The sequence below is a fragment of the Diplotaxodon limnothrissa genome, linkage group LG1, assembly GCF_057381915.1.
Source record: "Diplotaxodon limnothrissa isolate DT_005_m linkage group LG1, D_limnothrissa_male_GT1.1, whole genome shotgun sequence".
In the NCBI taxonomy this organism is placed as follows: domain Eukaryota; kingdom Metazoa; phylum Chordata; class Actinopteri; order Cichliformes; family Cichlidae; genus Diplotaxodon; species Diplotaxodon limnothrissa.
This window is the reverse complement of record NC_140596.1, coordinates 11,573,146-11,594,933: the sequence shown is the minus strand read 5'-3', so window position 1 is coordinate 11,594,933 and position 21,788 is coordinate 11,573,146. Positions and strand designations below refer to the sequence as shown.

The window sequence follows — 21,788 nt, the reverse complement described above, 5'->3', positions numbered from 1 at the left end:
ACTTTACCCACCTTCTCCTTGTTGTCGAGGTCCGAGGGAGGTGAAGTAGGAGATTTAACGCTCCCTACGGGGACAGCCTGGGTGACCGTGACACCCCCGCCGGGAGCTGGGCTGCTCTTTTCGATTGTTTCCACCTTGATAAGTCGGTGCTTTGGTGACACATACTTGATATCCGGTGACCCCACAGTGTTCAAGCTCGGGGGGAATGAGATATTTCCACCTGGAGTGTACGGATCCTCGAAATCCAGGTCCTTTTGTAGTTTGTAGGCAGCGAGGATGTCCGGCTGAGCGGGACTCGGAAAGGTGGTCCCGGAGCTTGTTTGTTGGAAGCCAGGCGCACCGGGCACACCGGTGTGACAGTGTCTGTAGTCCGGTTTCGGAGGAGCCGGTGGTGGTGTTTTGGTAGTTTTGAATCCTAGGTGCTCCTTGAACCACTTGGCCATGCTGCCAGTTCATCGCTCTCAAATCAATTCATGTAGTTTAGTTCCACCTTTCGTGCCAGAGCAGCCCGAGTCTGGTCATCAGTGAGGGATTCTCGGGTCACACGCGGCCAGCCGACTGGCTTCGGAGCGTGTCGCCAGTCTCGTGCGACTCTGGCGGTCCAAAGAGGACTGCGCGAGCCGGCCAAAGAATAGCTACAGGCACTTTCTGATCTGCCCTGCCGCAACTCTGTCCCCGTCACACACACGCACACACTCTCGCGCGCACACACGCCGCTGTCGCTCTAAGCGCTCGGCTGCGACCCACGTCAGGTTTAAGCAACATACGAGCGCTTGTGCAAGAGGAACACACGCCCCCCCACTCCTCCACAACCTGCCCTCCCTACCTGAGAACACTGCACTGCCACCTACCGGACTTCGGGAAGCTTATCGTAACCGTCGAAAGCACAATCGCACCTCTGTGTACTAACCAAGTAGAGTCTAATCTCTAGCTTGTCTCTCTATTGGCATCCATGAGGACATGTTCTGGTAAATGCAGAGCATGTCTGAGCTTCTGGGTGTGAGGCAGCCGTTGAATAACACAGGGAGGTTTCTTAAACTTACTGCTGGTCCTTGACAATACTTGATGAATCGCTTGCTGCCATATAGTTGGAACGGTTTATGTTGACTTTGAGGTAGCTTACCAGTGAAATTGAGTCATTAAAATAAATAGGACCTGTCCCATTCTTGTGCAGTTGTCCAGACATATAAAGCAGTATTAAAAAGAGACCTTTTTTCACCAGTGGAGCTCAAGGGTAAACTGTCATTTGCTTATTCTTGTTGCTCTTTTGTCCAGATGGCCACTGCAGTGCGTTTTAATTGCAAACTGCATTGCAAATGACCAGCCAGAGCCTGAACTAAAATTGCGTACCTTCCTGCTAAGTCCATTATACAAATCCACGGGTAGAGGATGTGATTTGTTTAAAGGAACAATACAAGTAAACATCTCTCTCCAATGTGTCTTTCAATCTATTTGACTGATAGGGTTTTGGGGCCACAACACTAATTGCCTTTGCAATAGGAGGACAGATGAAAAAAAAAAGTCCCATTCCACCTCCCAGAGACAGCAACAGTCTGCATTAATGGGAGTCCTGGCTGCAGCGCAGCAGGTTTTTATGAAGCAATATTTCTTTTTAATAACACCACACACATAGCCTTGAGCAAGTCATGGTGTGCAGATCAGAGTTTAACCCTGGCAGGCCCCTGGGAGAGACAACTCCATGCTCTAGAGATCAAAACTAAATCTATTATTTCTGTCCTGAAATTCTGCCATTTCTGCACAATCAACTTGCAAAAAAAAAAATAAAAAAAAATCTGACCATTGTAATTCCCGTGCACTTTACGAGGACAATTTTACCTTGCCGCCAGGGCATTGAACTGATCAGCTAGTGTATTATGCATTTAAAAAATCTTTAAAAGACAAGGAATGGGTTGGGATAGGCTTAGTTATTGCAGCACTGTTCTTTTATTTCTGGGAAAAATAGCCTTTCAAACAGAAGAAGACAATAATTTAGGCCTCAGGTATATTTCAAGTTTGCCTTTACAGTACACACTGCATGTTTAACTGCTCTGCTGCATTTATTCGGACTCACAATGTAATAAGTACAGAGAGTGATGCTAGCTAATAACCTGTCTCCTCCTATAGGTCTAAGAGGATCAGTGTTAGGCAAGAGCAGGTGTGTCATTTAGGTTGCCAGGCTTGATATTACAGATCCTTTGTCCCACTGCTGCAAATGCATTCACCAGTTTTCTCCGGCTGCCTTCAACAACACTATTTAAAATGCAAACCCTGTAATCCAGCACCTCATAGGATTCAAATAGAGTCTTATGGAGCCTTCAAAAGCAGGGTTTGATAAAAATTAATTTCTGAAGATATAGTATTGAGGCTCCAGCCTCCCCACAGCCCTGGTAAATAAGCTGAAGAAAGGTGATGTACGTATGGATGGATATATAGGATCCTGCTTAAACCATAGTATTAAAACCGTGTCAGAAATGTTGGTAGTTTATTGGCAAAAATATGAGTACTTCTCACAAGAACAGACAGAAAAACCTTTCATACTTACAGAAGTGACAACCCCTTCTTTAAAAGAAATGGACTGAGTCAGAATTTCGGCAGTGTTTGATTAATATGCTAAACTGCTTACATTCCCACATTTGCATTTAATCTAAAAGGGAATCTGTTATTCTAGTGATCATTTGATACTGCACAAGTTATTTGCTGTCTAAATGAACTGCGAGTATCATCAACAAAGTGCTACTAATTAAAAACAAGTTACTTAGAGGATCTGGTGCAAACTTTCCTTTCATCGAGGTGACAGTAATAGGGGTGTTAGCATGGCAGGATTTTCATCTACAGAGTTCAGACAAGATGACAGCTTAGGTTTGCTCCAGGTGAATATTAATGCATTCAGGAGTTACTGCTGGCAACTCAAATGTTTGATATGCAGTGCAAGACATATGACAAGTTTATTTTCCTCTTTACATCTGCTGGCTCTGAAAATGTGGGAAGAGAAAATGCCCCAGTGACGGCTGAAAAAAATAAGAAAAACTTTAAAAAGTCATATCAACTAAATATGAAACTAGGCTATGTAGTCTCCATTTTTATATTTTTAGAGTTTCATTTAACTTAATGTTTTGTGTTAAGATACAACAGTTTTTATAGACAGTTCAGCATCTTCTAAGCTCACTGTTTTCAATATTGTAATTGCATGTTTTATTATCACAACAGCTCAGCAATAACTACTCGCAAATCCTTTAAAAATGTTTTTGGTAGCATTTAAGCTTTGCATATGAAAAGAAGCTGGTAATCCTTCTCACTTATGCTGTGAATCTGTGAAATAAACCAGCTGAAAAGAAATTACAGTATGTGAAAAATTGCTGAGGAAATAACTGAAGCACTCTATATAAATATGTATGTTTATGTTCAGTTTGACTAATACATTTCTCAGTGGTAATGAGCAAAATCCAAGATGACATGAAAACAGCTTAAAAGAATCCTAATCATATTTGCATGCAAAACACACTGTTGTCATGCTAAATTGTGCTGTAGCACACAAGACCATTGTTGGCTTCCTGACACCTAAAATAAATGTAGCAAACACACACACACACACACATACACACAAAAAATCAATGTAATGTTTATTTTTCTCTGCTTTGCATTTTCTAAATGGTTCTCACTGCTTTTTCATGCACCCACACTGGCACATATACACCGTGTTCTTACCACCACTGCTTTTTTTGTTTGTTTTTAAAAAATCTGAGTCCACCAGGTCTCTTTTGCTAAATAAACACTAAAGTCTACTGTCCATCAACAACAAGATCCTCAAGCAAAAAAATCAATATCTTATTGCTCATGTAGACAGCGGAAGACAGTGGTCGGACTGTGAAGCTCCCATTGTGAATGTACTGCAGGAACAGTTTGAAATGAAGGGAAGCAACTGCTGATAAACAGAAAGTATGCTTAACATAACTTGTTGCCCTACTGAGGACCAGTTAAACACTGAAGTTAAACCATTGCTTTCAACCATAATCAGTAGGGAATCAGTAGAGAAACATACAGTAGCTAATCCATTATCTTTACAAAGATATGCACTGGTACAGATTTAGTGGTATTAAACACATGACACCAGTCAAATATAGGCTTTAATCCAGTATATAACATGTCTAGAGACTCTACATTACGAAATGTCAAAATGAAATTTAAGATACAACCTCTACAAGTTCAGTGCCCAAACCAAAAATGGAGTTCGGAACAAAAGTGATGTAATATATACAGAAGAGGTTAGAGCACCAATACATGCATGCTATTCTGTGGGGTTTCATCCCTTGTGTCTCTGTGTGCGTCAGTGTTATGCTTTTTTTTTTTTTTAGTCTGACTGTGCTTGCTTTCCCATGGCTGTCAATCAGAACAAACACTGGGAGCTTAAAAGCTACCTCCTTTAGCAACAGCATGTATGTCATCTTTGAATGTTAAAGAAACGATGGCTGCTGCAGACTGGTGCTCTGAATGCATCATAATTATAATTACTATAATTACTAATTTGACTTAAATGTGGATCTTTCCATCTGTTCAGATGTAGGTGGGGATGTACATTATATAAACAATGTTGGACTCTGTAGTTTTCTCTGGTCCCCTCCCCAATCAGACCAGACCAGGAGTGACATGTTTAGCTGCATGTTCTCCTTAAATTGCTGGCTGTCTGAGTGGTGTCCAAAAAACGATGTGGGCTTCATAGATAATTGGCAAACCTTCTGGAGGAAAACTGGTCTTGTTAGGATGGACGGTATCCATCCCACTTTGGATGGAGCAGCTCTCATTTCCAGAAATATGGACAAATTTATTAAACCCCCCAAAATATGACTATCCAGAGTTGGGACCAGGAAGCAGAGTTGCAGTCTTACACACCGCTCTGCAGCTTCTCTCCTCCTGTTACCCCCCAAAAAACCCATCTCCATTGAGACTGTGTCAGCTCCCAAACAGACAAAAACAAACTAAAAACCAGCAATAAACAACTTAAACATAAAAAAATCACAAAGAAAGAACAATACAGTATCCACATCTGAACCAAAGAGTAAAACAGTGAAATGTGGATTATTAAATATTAGGTCTCTCTCCTCCAAGTCTCTGTTAGTACATGACTTAATAATTGATCAACAAATCGATTTACTCTGCCTTACAGAAACCTGGTTGCAGCAGGATGATTATGTTCGTTTAAATGAATCAACACCCCCGAGTCATTCTAACTACCAGAAATCTCGAAGCACAGGGCGAGGGGACGGTGTGGCAGCAATTTTTCACACGAAAGACCAAGACAGACTTTTAATTCATTTGAAAGCCTGATGCTTAACCTGTCCACCCCAGCTGTGAATCTCAGAAACCAGTCTTACTTGTTATCATCTATCGTCCACATTCATGTAGATGCTAAAAATTACAGGCTCAACATGGCATTTAATCTGTTATTAGACTCAATTGGCTTCTCTCAAAGTGTAAAAGAACCCACCCACCACTTTAATCACACTCTAGATCTTGTTTTAACATATGGTATAGAAACTGAACATTTAACAGTGTTTCCTGAAAACCCTCTCGTGTCTGATCATTTCCTGATAACATTTACATTTACAATAATTGATTACACAGCGGTGGAGAGTAGACTTCATCACAGTAGATGTCTTTCTGAAAGCGCTGTAACTAAGTTTAAGAATATAATCCACCCACTGTTATCATTTTCAATGCCCTGTACCAACATAGAGCAGAGCAGCTACCTGAACGCTACTCCAACAGAGGTCAATTATCTTGTTAATAATTTTACCTCCTCACTGCGTACGACTCTGGATACTGTAGCTCCTGTGAAAACTAAGGCCTCAAATCAGAAGTACCTGACTCTGTGGTATAATTCTCAAACACGTAGCCTAAAGCAGATGACTCGTAAGCTGGAGAGGAAATGGCGTGTCACAAATTTAGAAGATTATCATTTAGAAATAGTTTGCTGCTTTATAAGAAAGCCCTCCGCAAAGACAGAACGTCTTACTATTCATCACTGATTGAAGAAAATAAGAACAACCCCAGGTTTCTCTTCAGCACTGTAGCCAGGCTGACAAAAAGTCAGAGCTCTTTTGAGCCAACCATCCCTTTAACCTTAACTAGTAATGACTTCATGAATTTCTTCACAAATAAAATTTTTATCATTAGAGAAAAAATTACCAGTAATCATCCCACAGATGTAATATTATCTACAGCTACTCTTAGTACCATTGATAACTTCAATAATTACTTCCTCCAAACTATCAACGTGTCTTTTAGACCCCATTCCTACAAAACTGCTCAAAGAAGTCCTGCCATTAATTAATGCTTCAATCTTAAATATGATCAACCTATCTCTAATAATCAGCTATGTACCACAGGACGTAGTTAAACCTTTACTTAAAAAGCATCTCTAGACCCAGCAGTCTTAGCTAATTATAGGCCAATCTCCAACCTTCCTTTCATATCAAAAATCCTTGAAAGAGTAGTTGTCAAACAGCTAACATATCATCTGCAGAGGAATGGCTTATTTGAAGAGTGTCAGTCAGGTTTCAGAGCTCATCACAGCACAGAAACAGCTTTAGTGAAGGTTACAAATGATCTTCTTATGGCCTCTGACAGTGGACTCATCTCTGTGCTTGTCCTGCTAGACCTTAGTGCAGCATTCGATACTGTCGACCATAATATCCTATTAGAGCGATTAGAGCACGCTGTAGGTATTTCAGGTACTGCACTGCAGTGGTTTGTATCATCATCATCAATAGACTCCAATGTGTGTATGTAAATGGAGAGTCCTCTTCACACACTAAGGTAGATTGTAGATTTAATAACATTTAACAATGAAAGTTGTAGCATTGTCAATTATTAAGGAGCTGCAACACTGAATCCCCTTGGAAAATTTTCTACTTGTGTTGGTTTAGCGATTCTCCTATCACTCTCCCACTGAAGCCCTCAATTTGTCAGCAAGAGAAGCACTCCAGCTGACATGTTACCTTTTGAACCCAGCTAAGTGTGTCACCCAGTTTGATAAAATACACGCTGTCATACCATGCAAAATAAGGATTTACTGCCTATTAACTGGGATCCAAGTGTGTGCATGGGTTGGTTAAGAAGATGGTGCAAAGCCTTGCTGAGCTTTGCTAACGAGAAAGAATATTCTGAGTGATTGATGTCGTTGCCAACAGTAACAGACATGGATCAACCACGATGTGTATGTTTGGAAGTAAGGATTTCCCATTTGCACGGCATATTTAAAAAATATTCTGCAGGTAAGATTGGAAAGAAAAATCTGTTCTTCATCTCATTCTTTTATGTTTATTCAGATTGCACTCTTGAGGGTTGCATGTTTTTTCCGGGTATGAGAAAGACGGTCGTTTAGTATCACTGTTACTCAAGGGAGTGTATTGTGTGTGATTGTGATGAATCAGAGCAGCATGGTTCACAAGTCTGCCTCTTCAGTCAGCGTGACACAGTCAATGGCCTCTGACGAATGAAAATGTACTGCTCTTCTCTCTTCACTGTCCCTTTATTATGCACTGCCAGTCTGCAGTGCCATGTTTGGACATGACAAGAGAGGCCAAAACTTCAAAAACAGAGAACAGAAAACAGAGCATTGTCAGCGAATACAGTAACGCTGCTGTGAGGTGATGAGGACACTATTTTTTTATTGTGAATTCACATTTTGATAAGGGTCACTGAGTAGTGACCTAATCAAAATAAGATTAGGTTACCACGACTCCCTGAATCAAATGGACTTAACCTTAAATTGGTTGTATAATTTTAAAGCTCTTTTTGCACCAAGATTAGTGCTGTTTGATATTATTTCAAAAATGCAAGCATTCCACCTCCCGATAATAACAACCCTCTACATATTTTTCCTAATTCTCCCCCTAGTTACAGTATCAGTAAAATGATTATTACTGTGTGTCAGTGATACTTCAGCTTGAATGTGATTTAATTATTCCAAAGCACAATTATGAAAGTATAAGTCCCAACAGTTCAACTCATATTGATTGCCTTGCTGGAGGTTCGAGTGATTCGATAGCCCCCCATTGCAACTACCCTCATTTTCTTTTTCATTATAAATCTGAATGTATTTCTTCAACAAAGAAAGTCTCCAACTGAGCAGGTAAACGGTCGCTGGTGTGCAATAAGGTGAATTTGGCAATCTTAACAGCAGGCCTCATAGTAGCCTATTAGTGCCAGTCTTGTGGTATATGGTGAAACAGCCTCCAAGGATCAAGGGCTTACATAGAAGATGGATTTTGCTTAATAGTGGAGCTGCAGAGAGCTGTAGAGAATCGTAGAAACTCTCTGGGGTGTTTCTCACTGAAATACTCTGTACAGCAATTTTGAGGGGATGTAAAACAAGAAAAATGTTACCCAGCGGCTTCAGGCATTACTGCTATTGTCATGCAAATGCTTCAGCATTGACTGGCTGTGCATGTATTGAAAACTAATAACTGCTTTATTGGGTTTTTCATGCCGTGTCAAAGGCAGAACTGATGATGGCTGCTCCCTAAATGTTGCCCTAACTGACATGTTTTTATATAAACAATAAAGTAGTTCAAATGCATCGGTCTAAGCAGAGTATTCAACGCAGAAGGCAGAAAAAAGGTTCCTCCCTTTTTTCTAACTGTACATCAATATCCACTGCAATAGGTCAAGTAAGGATAAAGACTGCTGATGAGTTAATTGCCAAAGTGATACTTAGACTGATGGATGAAGGGTAACACATTTACTATTAAGGAAATCTGGAAAGTTGAGATAACATGATTCTTTATATTTGTACTTCATGAGCTATAAAATATATAAAACTGTGATTGTATTATTGATCCCTGCCTTGTGTTTTAATGTTGCGCTTGGTTTGCTGCCCTAATCTTTAGTTTATCAATAACCTGTTTGCCTTCTAATTGCATATTGATTTAACAAACGTGATGGTTGAATTTTTTGGGTGAATTTTGAGACAGATCTCCGCAGCCCTTTTCATTTTCTTTTGTGGGGTGTACAAAACATATTTTTGTGGCCTCTGTGGGCATAATAACTGTTTGTCAAGCACCGAGAGACACAGTTTTCTGTTTACATGCAGAAATGCCCGCGTTGTGGTGAACTGCAGATGGTGAAGGTATCTGCTGTGAGCTTTCACATTCCACTAAACACGAGCATCCAGCATTCTTGAGTACCTCTCTAACACCTTCTTGGACAAATTAGACACAGCTCAGTAACACTCAATGGGCTTCACCCATGGGAAATTATCACAAGACAATGGGCTTCTCATCTTCTTTTTATGTTCTGAGGGGGAAAATGGAAAGAACGAGTGAGGGGGGAGAAAACACTTTTGAGAATTCCCCTAAAAAGAAATACAGAGACTGGCTGTATATTCGACAATCAAAGAGCTGTGAATAATAAGCAATTTCATCGTCAGTTTGTCATCGCACAGCAGCGGATGCCTCAGACTCTGTAGGTGTAGTGTTTTAGAAGCGATGATTGCATCCTGAAAATGATGGATGTGCGCTAGATAATCTGGGAGACAGGAGGATGTCCAAGATGCTAGGTGGCTGATGACTCGCCACTGGCAGCCATAACCGCAGCCTCATTACACACATAGCCTGAGATAAGCTCTTTATCCTGTGGCATGGAGATTAGACAGGTGATCTCAGTAGTCTTGCTCAATTAAGCAGAGCTATTCACACCCCCGTTTCAGGTGGGAGTCTGTTAAAGACTTTTAAAGAATAAATGGGAGCATTATATAATGAAAAAATCTCTTTCTGTTCCCACCCTCTGAGGCAAAGTGGCAAAACTGATTAATTTCTCACTTGTGAAATGTCAAAATGACTTAATGATATACAACATATGCAAATGTAAGGCTCATTTCGCTCTGGAGGAGATTTTCCTTTAGCTCATCCCTGGTGTGAGCTTACAAAGGTTCTATTAGCATATGGTTTTTGGAATGGATGGCAGCATCAAAGCCTGTTATAGAGACGCACTGACCTGTTTCAAACTGTTGACCCAAACAATTCAGGGCACATTTCATCTGATAGTATGGTTCAGTGACAGGATGAAAAAGCCAGCCTGAGTTCTAAGCCTGCTGAAAGGGAAAAAAAAAACAGTCTGACAATGTGAAAAACTCACTTTTGAAGACGTTGTCATGTTTTTTTTAATTAACATAAAAAAAATAAATCCTGTATAACACCAATAGGTTTATATGATAGCATTTTTGTAATAGGATCAAACAAACACGTCTATAGGCTTTACCTAGCAGCTTGGTGAGGGTGTTTTAGACCTCTGTCATCTAGTAGAGTGAACTTCACCATTGCTTAACACTGTTGAGGTAGTGAGTAGAGCATTGTATTGCAACTAGCTTTGGGTTCATTTCTCCCTTGTGGGAGAAAATGTATGACAGCTGTTGTGTACATAGCACACCATTCCAGTAACAACTTCTCCACTAATTGAATCAGTCTGTGCGTTAAGCTTATGTTAAAGCACACACCAGGCAAACATATATTTCCCACTGAGAGACCCAGGCTTGTTTTCTCTGGGAAGCCACCTTGGCAATAACTAGCAGTAGTTTATTAGATGTATCTTTATGTGCTGTGAAAGCCGGGAGAGCTCCGGGCGGTTGTCTTACCCTTCCTTTCCTCTCTGACTGTTGTCTCGGTGCAGCTGTAATTCTCAGCCTGTTAGGCTGATAGCAGCCATTTGAAATCCACACTTTCTCCACATAAGTATGTGCAATGTCAAAGGGAGCTACAATTTTTCCCGTATATTTCAGACGTGTGTGATGATCACTTGCAGAATTTTGCCCGTGATGATACCCTTGCACATCAGGAACAGGGCTCATAGCTCTGATGTTTACGTTTCCAGTAAATCGCCATGGTCTTTTAATCCCTTAAATTAAGAAGTTGTCTAATTAATTTCCATAATTATTTGTTTATCTTCCTCAGCACTGGCACAAACATGTCAAATTTGTTACAGCTCTTAATTAAAGACGATTTTTTGATCCATTTAATGGATTTCTTTCAGACTGTTTCCCCCCCAGATCATATCTTGAGGATCAGGATGACATATCTGCTGTCTATGGAAACCTGGGAACTGTGACCAGAATTTCAAATAATGTAACTTTATATAATGGACTAGAAATGTTAAGCACTACAGAGTCTGGTTATACATTATACAGAGTCTGTTAAAATAGCTTTTTTTTTTTTTTTTTAATTGTGTTTTATTTTTCCTTATTTAACTGAGAAAAACTGAAAAAAACGAGTCACTTTTTTGAATGAAAAATAAAGGGGTATATAGTGAGGGTGCACACAAGTCTCTGAATGGGTGTTTTTTTTTTTTTTTTTGCATTAAAGTTCTAATAACTAGATGGGTGGACAAGACTGCTGGGAATTTGAATAAGTAATGCTTACCAGAGTAGAAGGTCAAAGTAAGTCTCCCAGTTGACAGCTGAAAATCCAACTGGCTCCTTTGGGACAAAAATGAAAGGTGTCCAGACATGTCTGCCATTTGGCAGTTGCCTTGGCATAACATGATCTGTAAGATGCTGCATTATACAAACACCTCTTCAAGCTGTATTGGGAAATTATGTAACCCAGCTGTGCAGTGTGCCTAAAATACTTGGAGTTATTTTGCATGTACCCTGACTGCCTTCAGCATGACAGAAATTGAGTTCTAAATGGAGCGATGCACACCTTCTCTGTTTCCTGTGACAGCTCCTCCCCTGAGAGAACAGTCTGTGTCTTCATAGTGAGGAAGCTCTGGGAAGAACAGAGAGACATGCAGAGAGTATAAGAGAGATATATAGAGGATACTGGGTTCAGTGTACTAAAAATACTCTTGTGCACCATAGCAGTCCATGGCTACATCTCATGACCCTCGTGTTTTTTTCAGCACTACAGCAGAATTTTCATATCATAGAGAAAAGTACACATTAGTTCTTAATGCTGGACATATTTTCAAGTATATATTTCTTCTTTTGCACTTTCTGTTGAAAATTGAAAGAGCAAAAAAAGAAAAAAGTGCTGCCATGCAATTACACCACAGGTGGACACGTGACCAGGAAAAATGCAGGACAGGCGTGATCCAGTGACCACCGCATACGTTTCCTTCTACAAAGGGCACCGTTTTATCATTCTCTCAGAAGAATACAACTCATGTCCCATCTGAGTGAATATAATTAGCATTCGGTGATAAAACAAAACCCCACAGGAGCTGTCCACACACAATATATTTAATTGAAGCAAATGATATAAAAGGATAAATTGTGAGTTATATTACAGGGCCATGACCCAATAGTTCGACCATAAACTATTATACAGGCGAAGTCATTAACTGTGGAGCATTCATTAAATAAAATGGTTCCAGGCAATGAAAACCAGGCAAGAACTTGGACAGTGGGGCTTAGTCACCCCATCCTGTTCCCTCTTCTCTAAAAAAATAATGGGTGTTTTAAGTGTGTGGATATGCATGCATATGCCGGCGTGTGTGTTGGTCATGCTAATAAACCACTTTGATGTCTACCCTCACTTTTGTGTGCTCGTCTGATCAGACCTCTGACAATGCCTCACAGAGGTCAGGGCCTCTGCAGACAGGTTGCTGGGCTTCTGATCTACTGACTTCATTTGCATTGCACAAATGCACTGCATCGCATGAAAATTCAAGCGGACAGTTTTCTCTGCATTCACCCAGTTGTGCAGAGTCACAACCATGAGAAGATACTTGATTGGCATATATACCAACTCACATTCAGAACACAAATGAACACACATGCACATCTCTACACTGAAATCCTTGTCTTTGTGCATGGTTACTTCCACCAAAACGATTCTCAATAAAAACAAGCTTTACAGATGATTTCCTTCTTCTTCTTCTAACATACTGTTTTTCTTCTCCAGGCAAAACACGCTGCCAGACACTGCATTTTAATTCTAGGCAAATAAGAGTTTGTGAACAATTAAAGCAACAAAACAAAGCAGTGTGAGAACACATGTTGCAGAATCTTTCCTTAGCTTTAGATCACTATGATTCTTTGTTTTTAATAAAACATGTTCCAGATTGTCAATACGGCCCGTTTCAGATCAATTCAAAAAGAGAACAAAACAGCTTAAAATGAATATGATTTTTTTTTAAATAAACTGATTAACTTAATTTAGTGGTTATATCAAGGTTGTTCCTGTAGACTGTTCAGGTAGATGGACGACCTTAGTTAATTAGATTACATTACTTACTACTTACGAATGCAGCATTATTCCAGGGAGTGCATTGCACAGTTTGCCCATTAGTCTCATTAGTGCATTAGCCTCAGTACTGTTTTACTTGCTAATTACTGAGTGTTAGAGGAACTGGTTGGCTCATGTGTTGTGTTGATTTAATTACAAAGCTGTGATGCTAGGATCTCTTTGGCATCGGTCTTTGTTTTATTCTGACAATGATAAATACTAAAGCTGAACAACCATGTAAATAACATCGTGGGCTCCAGTTGCTATCCCTTTGATGCACTGCACAAAAAAGCCATTGTTGCAACATGGAATATTCACGACAAATAATACAGACCAGTGTGAATTAAGCTAAGATCAAAAAGATGGTAAAATCTTGCATAGCGTGTGATTTTATTACATTTCTTACTGTCTGAACGCAAACAGGCAGAATGACATTACACCCACCATCACCGCAATCAAACTGTTTCTTACATTTGGAAAACAGATGTCTTACTTCTGTATTAAATTTGATACGCTCTCATTCTCCTTTGCTCAAAGAGTTCATAAAAGGAACTAGTGAGTAAAAGGAGTTTAACAGTTTTTAGAGAGGAATGTAAAAAGTCACTATTTTCTTTCCTTGAACAACACAGAGTACTCGAGACAGAACTAAGGAATACGACATCATTTTCAAAAGATGGATTTTTGCCTGTATGGCTAAATGTGACATATTTAGATGATGGAATTATGGCTTTATATTAATGAATGTGTTTTATCTCATTTAAATTCAAAAATAAATAAATAAGCAGAAACATAAACAAGTGTTCTCACTAACAAACAAGCAGGATGGGCAACAAATAATCTCACAAAATAAACAAACTAGAAGATTTATCAAGCAAAAATTAATATCAATGGATTTTCCCTGTGACTGGCTAGTTGATTTCCTAACCAATATATCTTATGTCTTATTCAGTTACACACATTATCTCACCAACATCACTTCTTTTTCGGCTAATAACTTTTACAGTGATACATGATCAGATGTGTCCCTGTGTACTCTGCCTATATGTGTGTGTGTGCATGAACATATATGTTTGTATGATGAATAGCACACACTCAGAAAAAGCCATTATGTTCAGTAATGGTAAAGTGATGTCAGAGAGGCTTTTTGAGCCACTTAGCTCTGTCAGCGGATCAATAGTGTAGCTCTGGGATTATTTACACTGTCCACATCTCATTTTTAGGGTTACATCTTGATCATCACTCGCTGATAGATATGTGTTTCTGTAGCAGACTCCCGAATAGATCAGTTGTTTTGGGCCAAACAACCATTTTGATGATCCTGATTAGGTATAGTGGGTGTCTATTGTGGTATTGATTTTTCAGTCATCCTGCTTGAGATCATCTACTAAGTGGGGTGACACATAGAACTGAACATAGACTTGAAACTGCAGGGAATTTATTGACCACGAGAGAGACTGAAAGGTGAATACTCATTGTTCTGTTAGAGCATAAAGGGTAAATTGATTATTTACACTGAGCACACTTCTTAAAAACCAAAAAAAACCAAAAAACCACAACAACAACAAGCACATACACTGTTGAAAACACCAGAATTTAGTGTGACAAAATTTTTCCAGACTGAGACAGAAATAAAATTTCAGTGTTTTCTGCAGTATCAATCGAAAACAAACAAACAAAGAAAACCCCCCAGATTTTGCAAAGAAATCCAAAGTGCATTAAGCTCCCCAGAGTGTGTTTACTCCTCCTTCTTTTCCTCTTTTTTTCAGTGGTCCTTCACTTTGAATCTGACATCGCATTCTTTATTTTCAATATCTCCGTGCCAGTCCGTAGAGGCCAAGCAGCGACAAGTGATGTAAAGATCTTGTAACATTCCATCTTTGATTCCTGAACCTCTGCCACAGTCCTGCCAAAGCCCCTGCTGCGCTTTGCTCCTGTGCCTCCTCCCCACCTTTCCAGCGCCGTCACAGATGAGAGAGGAATACAAATGTCTGCAGTCCCTAAAGCTCAGCCCCCACCCCCTCCTGCTCCCATGGCTGTATCCCCACTCCCACATCCCCACCACCCTCTGCCTGCCTCCCTCCATCCCTGACTACTCCCCTCCAAGGACAGCCAAAGACATTCTCCAGGGCGAGATAAGAGTGATTTCAGCCAACCCAATATGGCAGTGCTTTCACGGCCGCCTGGGGTCGGTACCGCTGGAGCCACATTGAGATTGAGACTTTGAATACATATGTTTGACTTGCTGTCGCGTCGCCAGTCATGTGTCGCACTGGAAAATCAACCACCAACCATGCTGCATTTCAAGGCGTGAAGCACTTGTCATGTTACAGATATACTATGTGTGACCCAGGTTAAGAAACCAAGTCCCGCAGCATGAATGATGAATGAAAGGTAGATACCATATGACTTACGTTATATATATGAGTCATCTCCATTTTTCCTTTTACCCTATAACACATCAACGTTTACACTTTCACACGATTGATCGCACGATGCCCACGCTACATCCATATATTTTGTTTGTGGCCCACATTGTGCTGAAGACATTAATACTTAAAAATAAGTATCTTCTGCCTGCCTGTCAATATAATTAAATTATTCAAAAAAATCACTCAGTGCTTCAACATTCAACTTGCTAAAGAACTAAATAATTTCTCTACTTAAATCAGTTAATACTGATTTTATGTGAGAAATGAGGACGCTTTTAAAATATTTGCACTGAGATGGAGAAATGTGGAGGAAAAGCAGCAGGGCACATGTGAATGGCAATATCATGAATTTGGATTTGCACTCACGTCCAGCCTTTGACAGGAAATGTATAGCTTTTATGACCGTCATCTGTAAAGTTATTTGGCTCCAAAAGGACAAAGCAGGAAGAGGTGATTAAAAGCAGAATGGAATGTCACACCTAATAGATACAAAGCTAGATTGAGAAAAATAGGGAAAGTGGGAAGGAGGAGGAATGGACAGCAAAAGGAAAGAAAAAACAAAAAACAAAAGGTCAGTTATTACGTGTGTGAGTGTGTTTGTGAATGGACATGTGTCTGACAGAGGGTATAAGTGCATTTGTGTGTCTATGTGAACGGCCTGTAGAGAAACTGCAGAGTGTGTGAGCGTAGGTGTTCTCAGCGTTCCCAATTTAAGGTGTAATTACCTGAGAGTTAAGTGAACTCGACAGATCCCTCTTGATTCCTCTTTTTCTCAGCTACAGCCTCCTCCCCTCCTTCTGTATAAGATTAGAAGGATAAGATTTACAGCTATTAAATGCGCAATATATGCCACCTTGGCCTAAAGGGGAAGAGTTAAGTCACTTCCTTCACCTGTACCGTCTAATCCTACTTTTTGAATTCAGCAGGATCAGAGAGAGTATATATATGTTAAATGAAAAGTAAGCCTTTGACTGGGCATATATGCCTGCTCTTCAAATTCCCATTGTGTCTATGCCTGTCGCTCAGAGGTTTTATTTCTTTACCTCTTTACTTGTTATCTCTGGTTAAAGTTTCAAATTTACACCTTCAACATAGATTAATTAATAAAGAATTTTTCACCTTTTTTTTAGTGCTCGTACTCTACCTCCATCTACTTCCATGTTTCTCAGCAAAACCAAAATCCCACCCAAAACTATCCTATTTTAATGCACTGGCCTTCGTTCTACTGATCGATTTTTATTTTCCTATTTTACACTATGGATTTTTTTGGCGATCTGAATGACTCCTTACTGTAAGCTTGCCTTCTAACCCAGTAAAGACTCTGTTCTCTGAGACAGTTTTTGGGCATTACAGCGACTGGAAGTTGCCCAGTTCTCCCACTCTCCTCCAAATTTGGCTGCTCATTCTTTCACTGAAGCATTTCCAAGATAAGGTATCACATGCTCCAATCCTGGTTGCAAAGTGTATACCCTACACATTCTTTACAGATTATTGAATGTCAGTGCCATGTGTACAGCGATAGAAAGCTAGCCAAATTCATCTTTGACTGATCTCTTGCTGATGGCTTTCTTGGCTGCAGCATGTTGTTGTGGCTGCAGCACAAAATCTCCTTCCAACCCATTCACTGCTCCAAAGGTACCTCAAAAGGTATAGAATATATAGCCATAACTTTAGGCTTTCCGTATCTCCACCTGTACTGTCTGTGATATATTTCTAGTGCGTGTGAAGAAAGCGTGCTTGGTACACAATTTTATCAAATGAGCTACAGGTTTGAAATTTGGAAGGCAGAGAGACAGCGCTTTTACAAGCATCAATAAAAAAGCTCTCCTCTGAATAGGATCAAATGTTGCAGGATAAACAGTACAAGGCATGCTGCATGGCTGGGGCAGGTCTGACTGGTTCATGAAGTGAATCTATAAAAAGTGCAGTAAGTAACAGTAAGCTGTGATGCATAGATTAGCATATTATGTTTCACATATAGTACTGCTTTACTTTCATACCTAATAATAAGCACCTTGCCTATGAATCACCTAGTGTCTATCTATAACATAATGTAATATCATGCAAAATAAATGTCTCTGTATGTGTAAACAGGGAAAGAAATTAACAAAAGTGCCGTTACTTTACCATTTAGCTGAAACGTGTATACTCATAGGAGAAGACCTGCTCATACTTTTTTATGGTACTGCACCCTCAAGGAGGCGTGGATGTATGGCTTCCTGTCAGTAAACTGCCCTTCAACAGCATTTGTGGTTAAACTGCCAGAATGAGGTCTAAATGCAATTTATAACACGACCTTCTACACAGACACCTCTCTCCTTGCCTCCTCCTCTTCCTGTCTTTATCTCTATACCCCAGCATTCCCTCTCTCTCCTTTCTCTTTGAGTATTTGATCATATGAGATCTATCTGAGCAACACCTGCCTTTACAAGATTAAGAATAGCTTTCACATAAAATAACTTAATACACACAACAGACGACACTAAAAAGCAATGTATATGATTTACGAAAAGACATACTGGGTGAAAAACCTATTAGATGAAAATAACACTATATAAATTATGAAACAGTTTATTTCTTGGGATTTTTTTCCTTTAATGCCTTTTGAAAATGGAATTATAAAACAATGCAAGCTAGAATAAAGCTACCCAAAGTCATTATCAGGTGGGTCACAGACCAAGATTCACCCTTGGGCAAGGTGATAGAGCTGGCAGGTGGTTCAAACAGGGAAGCACAGAAAACAGGGAACAACAAAATTCAGCCTGAAAAATGCACCAGGGAAAGAGCTGCTGGTGTGCTTTGGAACAACAAAAGACACTATTCTATTTAACTGACTATAAAGACTAAGATTAGAAATATGCAGTTAAATATCAGCTGTGTTTATCTTAGATGTGCAGATGGCGGGCAAAAGATGCTATAACACTGTAAGTATATATATATATGTTTAGTCTGTGATATAAATGACTGTTCTGACAGTCTGTCCTCAGATCAAATAATGCCTAAATAAAGACGTAATATTCTTTGTTTTTGCATCCACCTGCTGCTGTTATAATGTTTTCTTATATTTGGTGACAGCAGGCAGGAAACATGATATACTGACTCGCAATAAAGTCTCTTCATCAGAAAAAATCTTTGTGTGATTTTAGTCTGAAAACAGCATGTTGACTGTAGCCAGACCTGCTGACAGTAAACGCACACACCCACACAAAAAGCAGCTCCACACCAGTCATCCCTAGTCTCCAACTGAAAATAGGGAAAACCTCCTCTTTTTTAGCTAATAACAGGAAGAAGTTTTTAGTTACATTTTTTCATGATTATATTTGGAAGAAAAAGAACAGTGTTTACTGCTATGACCTGTGCTCTGGTATTTGGCACTTTAATATAAATATAAGCGTCACACAAAAAGGAACTTTTTACGTTTCTCAAAGCTGGTATTACACTCACTAAAACATTAAAATCCCTGTTTTTTGTTTCTTAACAAACCAGATTGCTAAGAAAACCCAATGACTGGATGAAAAAATATGCTCTGAACCAAAAGAAAGAGCTTTTTGTCTTTCTTTCTTTCTTTCTTTCTTTCTTTCTTTCTTTCTTTCTTTTTCTTTCTTTCTTTCTTTCTTTCTTTCTTTTTTAAGTTCATGCCAGCATTGCAACATTTTAAAAGTTTTCCCCCTTGGGTTCTCTGATTTCTCTACCATTAAATGTATAATGCATAATCTCGACCGCCAGCAACACGGTCAGATAAGCTCTTGTCTCTTAATTCCTTGCTACTTCTCTGAATGTGGACAATCTTTGACATTCCTTTGGTAATAAATATTTTGTAAGAATTGGTCAGTCGATGGTTTCTTTCAGTTATTGAGTTTATTTTGACATTTTTTTAGCATGTTAGCCTAAAAATAAATAAAATAAAAATAAAGTGCTTTGTTGCAATATTAGACAAGATGTAGTATATAGATATAGTAAGCTCATTTAAGCAGCTAATGTAATTTCAATGAACTTTAAAAAGGTATGGTTAGCACATACCATCAGATTAGCAGAAATACTTTTATGGTCCATATTTTTATGCTCGATGGGGTTCATTTGTATATTTTCTGTTTGGCTTTGACAAACATATTTCTAAATATGTGTCATTGTTCCTTTTACTTCCTGCCCTTGTGTTTTTCCCATTTGTGTAATTTTCTGTTCCGCTTTGATGGTTTTCACTTGCTTCCAATTATCCTTCACTCAGTGAAGAACTGGGAAGAAAGACAACAAGAAAATCTGACTGAGAATGGCTGTGCACACCATATGCTGTTTTAAATAGTCCTGAATCTTACAGGGTCAATACTGAGTTAGACTCTGGTATTTGCTGGTATTTGCTTCTTATCTATGTCACAAACTTAATTTGAAAAAGACAATTCTTCTACTGACCCAACCTATAAGCCCCTAGCTTATGCAGTGGGTCAGTAGCTTTGAGCATAGGTGAAGTAGATTATTAAGGTCCTTCACTGCACCAATGTCAGCTTCAGGGGATTCTGCAGGATAATGGTCCTCCCTCTGAAAAGAACATAGTTCCTCTCATTCTCAATTTTAACCTGGCCTGGGGATGTTACTGAGCAACTCTTACATCACACAATTACCAGACCCCTCTCAGTATCTTGCAAACATTTTTTAAGTATTTTATTTTTATTATATAATGGATTTTCACGAGTTTCACTGCTGGAGGTGAAGTCACACATTAACAACCTTTTAACAAACTTCTTTAGTTAATGGAAACCCATGAATCATGTTTAACTTGTGCTTTTTATTCAAACCATGCAAGTTTGGCTGCACTGTGCTTTAGTTGATCTCTGATGATCTGAAAAGGCACCTCCACTTAACTGTTGCTAAGAGACATTCAACTTGAACTGAAACCTTACAGTATTTGTGATTAAGCAACAGTATGAGTGAAAATGGAAACGTATTAAAGAGAAGTGCTTCCATTGTAATTCCAGTTCAAGTGAAGGATGTATGTGGAAGTATATATTAACACTTTATAATATTAAGAAAATAAAAGTGAGCAAGGCAGGGCATGATGCTCCTGCTGATACAATTTCAAATATAGTTTCCAAATAATCTACTTGCACCATTTCGAAACACACACACACACACACACACACACACACACACACACACACACACACACACACACACACACACACACACACACACACACGCACACAGATGTGTCAGTGTCAGCAAAATGCAGTTTTATAATCAATTTGGACTCGAGGGTGGAGTGGGTTGATGTTCCGTACAGCAAAGCAAATCCCAAAGTGACTGTTGCTCATATAATGCAAGCAGTGCAATCAATTTCACCAGTCTGACCAATGGAGAGATGGGTGTTGTGAAAGATATGAGCTGAGCTAGAGCTGGGGCAGGGAGTGACACTTTCCCAGTCCTCGTTTTGAGTGGGATGTGCTCAGTACTGTACGTACACATGCAGATCTCCATTTTGACCTCACATCCCTTTTTGCCTCAGGACACATTGCAAAGCTAGCTCTCATTTATACTGCAGTAATGCTGTCCTGTACTACTGTAGTAATGTAGTAATACTGCAGTAATGCTGTCCTGTACTACTGTAGTAATGTAGTAATACTGCAGTAATGCTGTCCTGTTGTGAAAATCAATAATAACGGTGGTATGAAATTTGAATTGCAGTTGTGTAATGCTGGATTTGAAAGTGAAATAATAAAAAAATATTTGTCCATGGTTACACTGCATAAACAACAGCAACAGTGGGCTTAAACAATGATTGAATAAATTATATGTATTTATAAATGATAATTTTACCCAGAGAAGAAACTTTCTAAGAAAATGTTACAAAACTACAGTTATATTCATGAACATTGAGGGCCAAATAATGTCCTATACACTGATGATTTTCAGATCCACCCTTTCCATTAAAGTTATGTACTTTAAAAAGGGTATGCTCATTTGATGTAGATTCATCAAAGTCATTTATATTCTATCGAGGTCTCTTGGTTTTATTGCCAATCTCATAAACGCGATTCTCTAAAACTCTTGGCTCCTTGAACAGTAGGGGCATCAGGTTTTTAATCTGGCTTAAAAGCCCATTAAAACTCATGAATCAGCTGGCGCGATAAGAAACTGTAGAGGACAC

The 21,788-nt window shown here is 39.3% G+C and overlaps 1 protein-coding gene across 3 annotated transcripts in view; it reads right to left on the bottom strand.

Annotated features, from left to right (window-relative positions):
* The window catches only part of shf (Src homology 2 domain containing F), a 98,715-nt gene extending 98,003 nt beyond the window's left edge, over window positions 1-712 (bottom strand). For all 3 annotated transcript variants that reach the window (XM_085365285.1, XM_085365137.1, XM_085365211.1), the window contains exon 1: window positions 12-712. In XM_085365285.1, the coding sequence (XP_085221411.1) occupies window positions 12-443 (432 nt within the window). In that variant the 5' untranslated portion in view covers window positions 444-712. The remainder of the gene's footprint in view (window positions 1-11) is intronic.
* Between the last annotated feature and the right edge of the window lie 21,076 nt (window positions 713-21,788).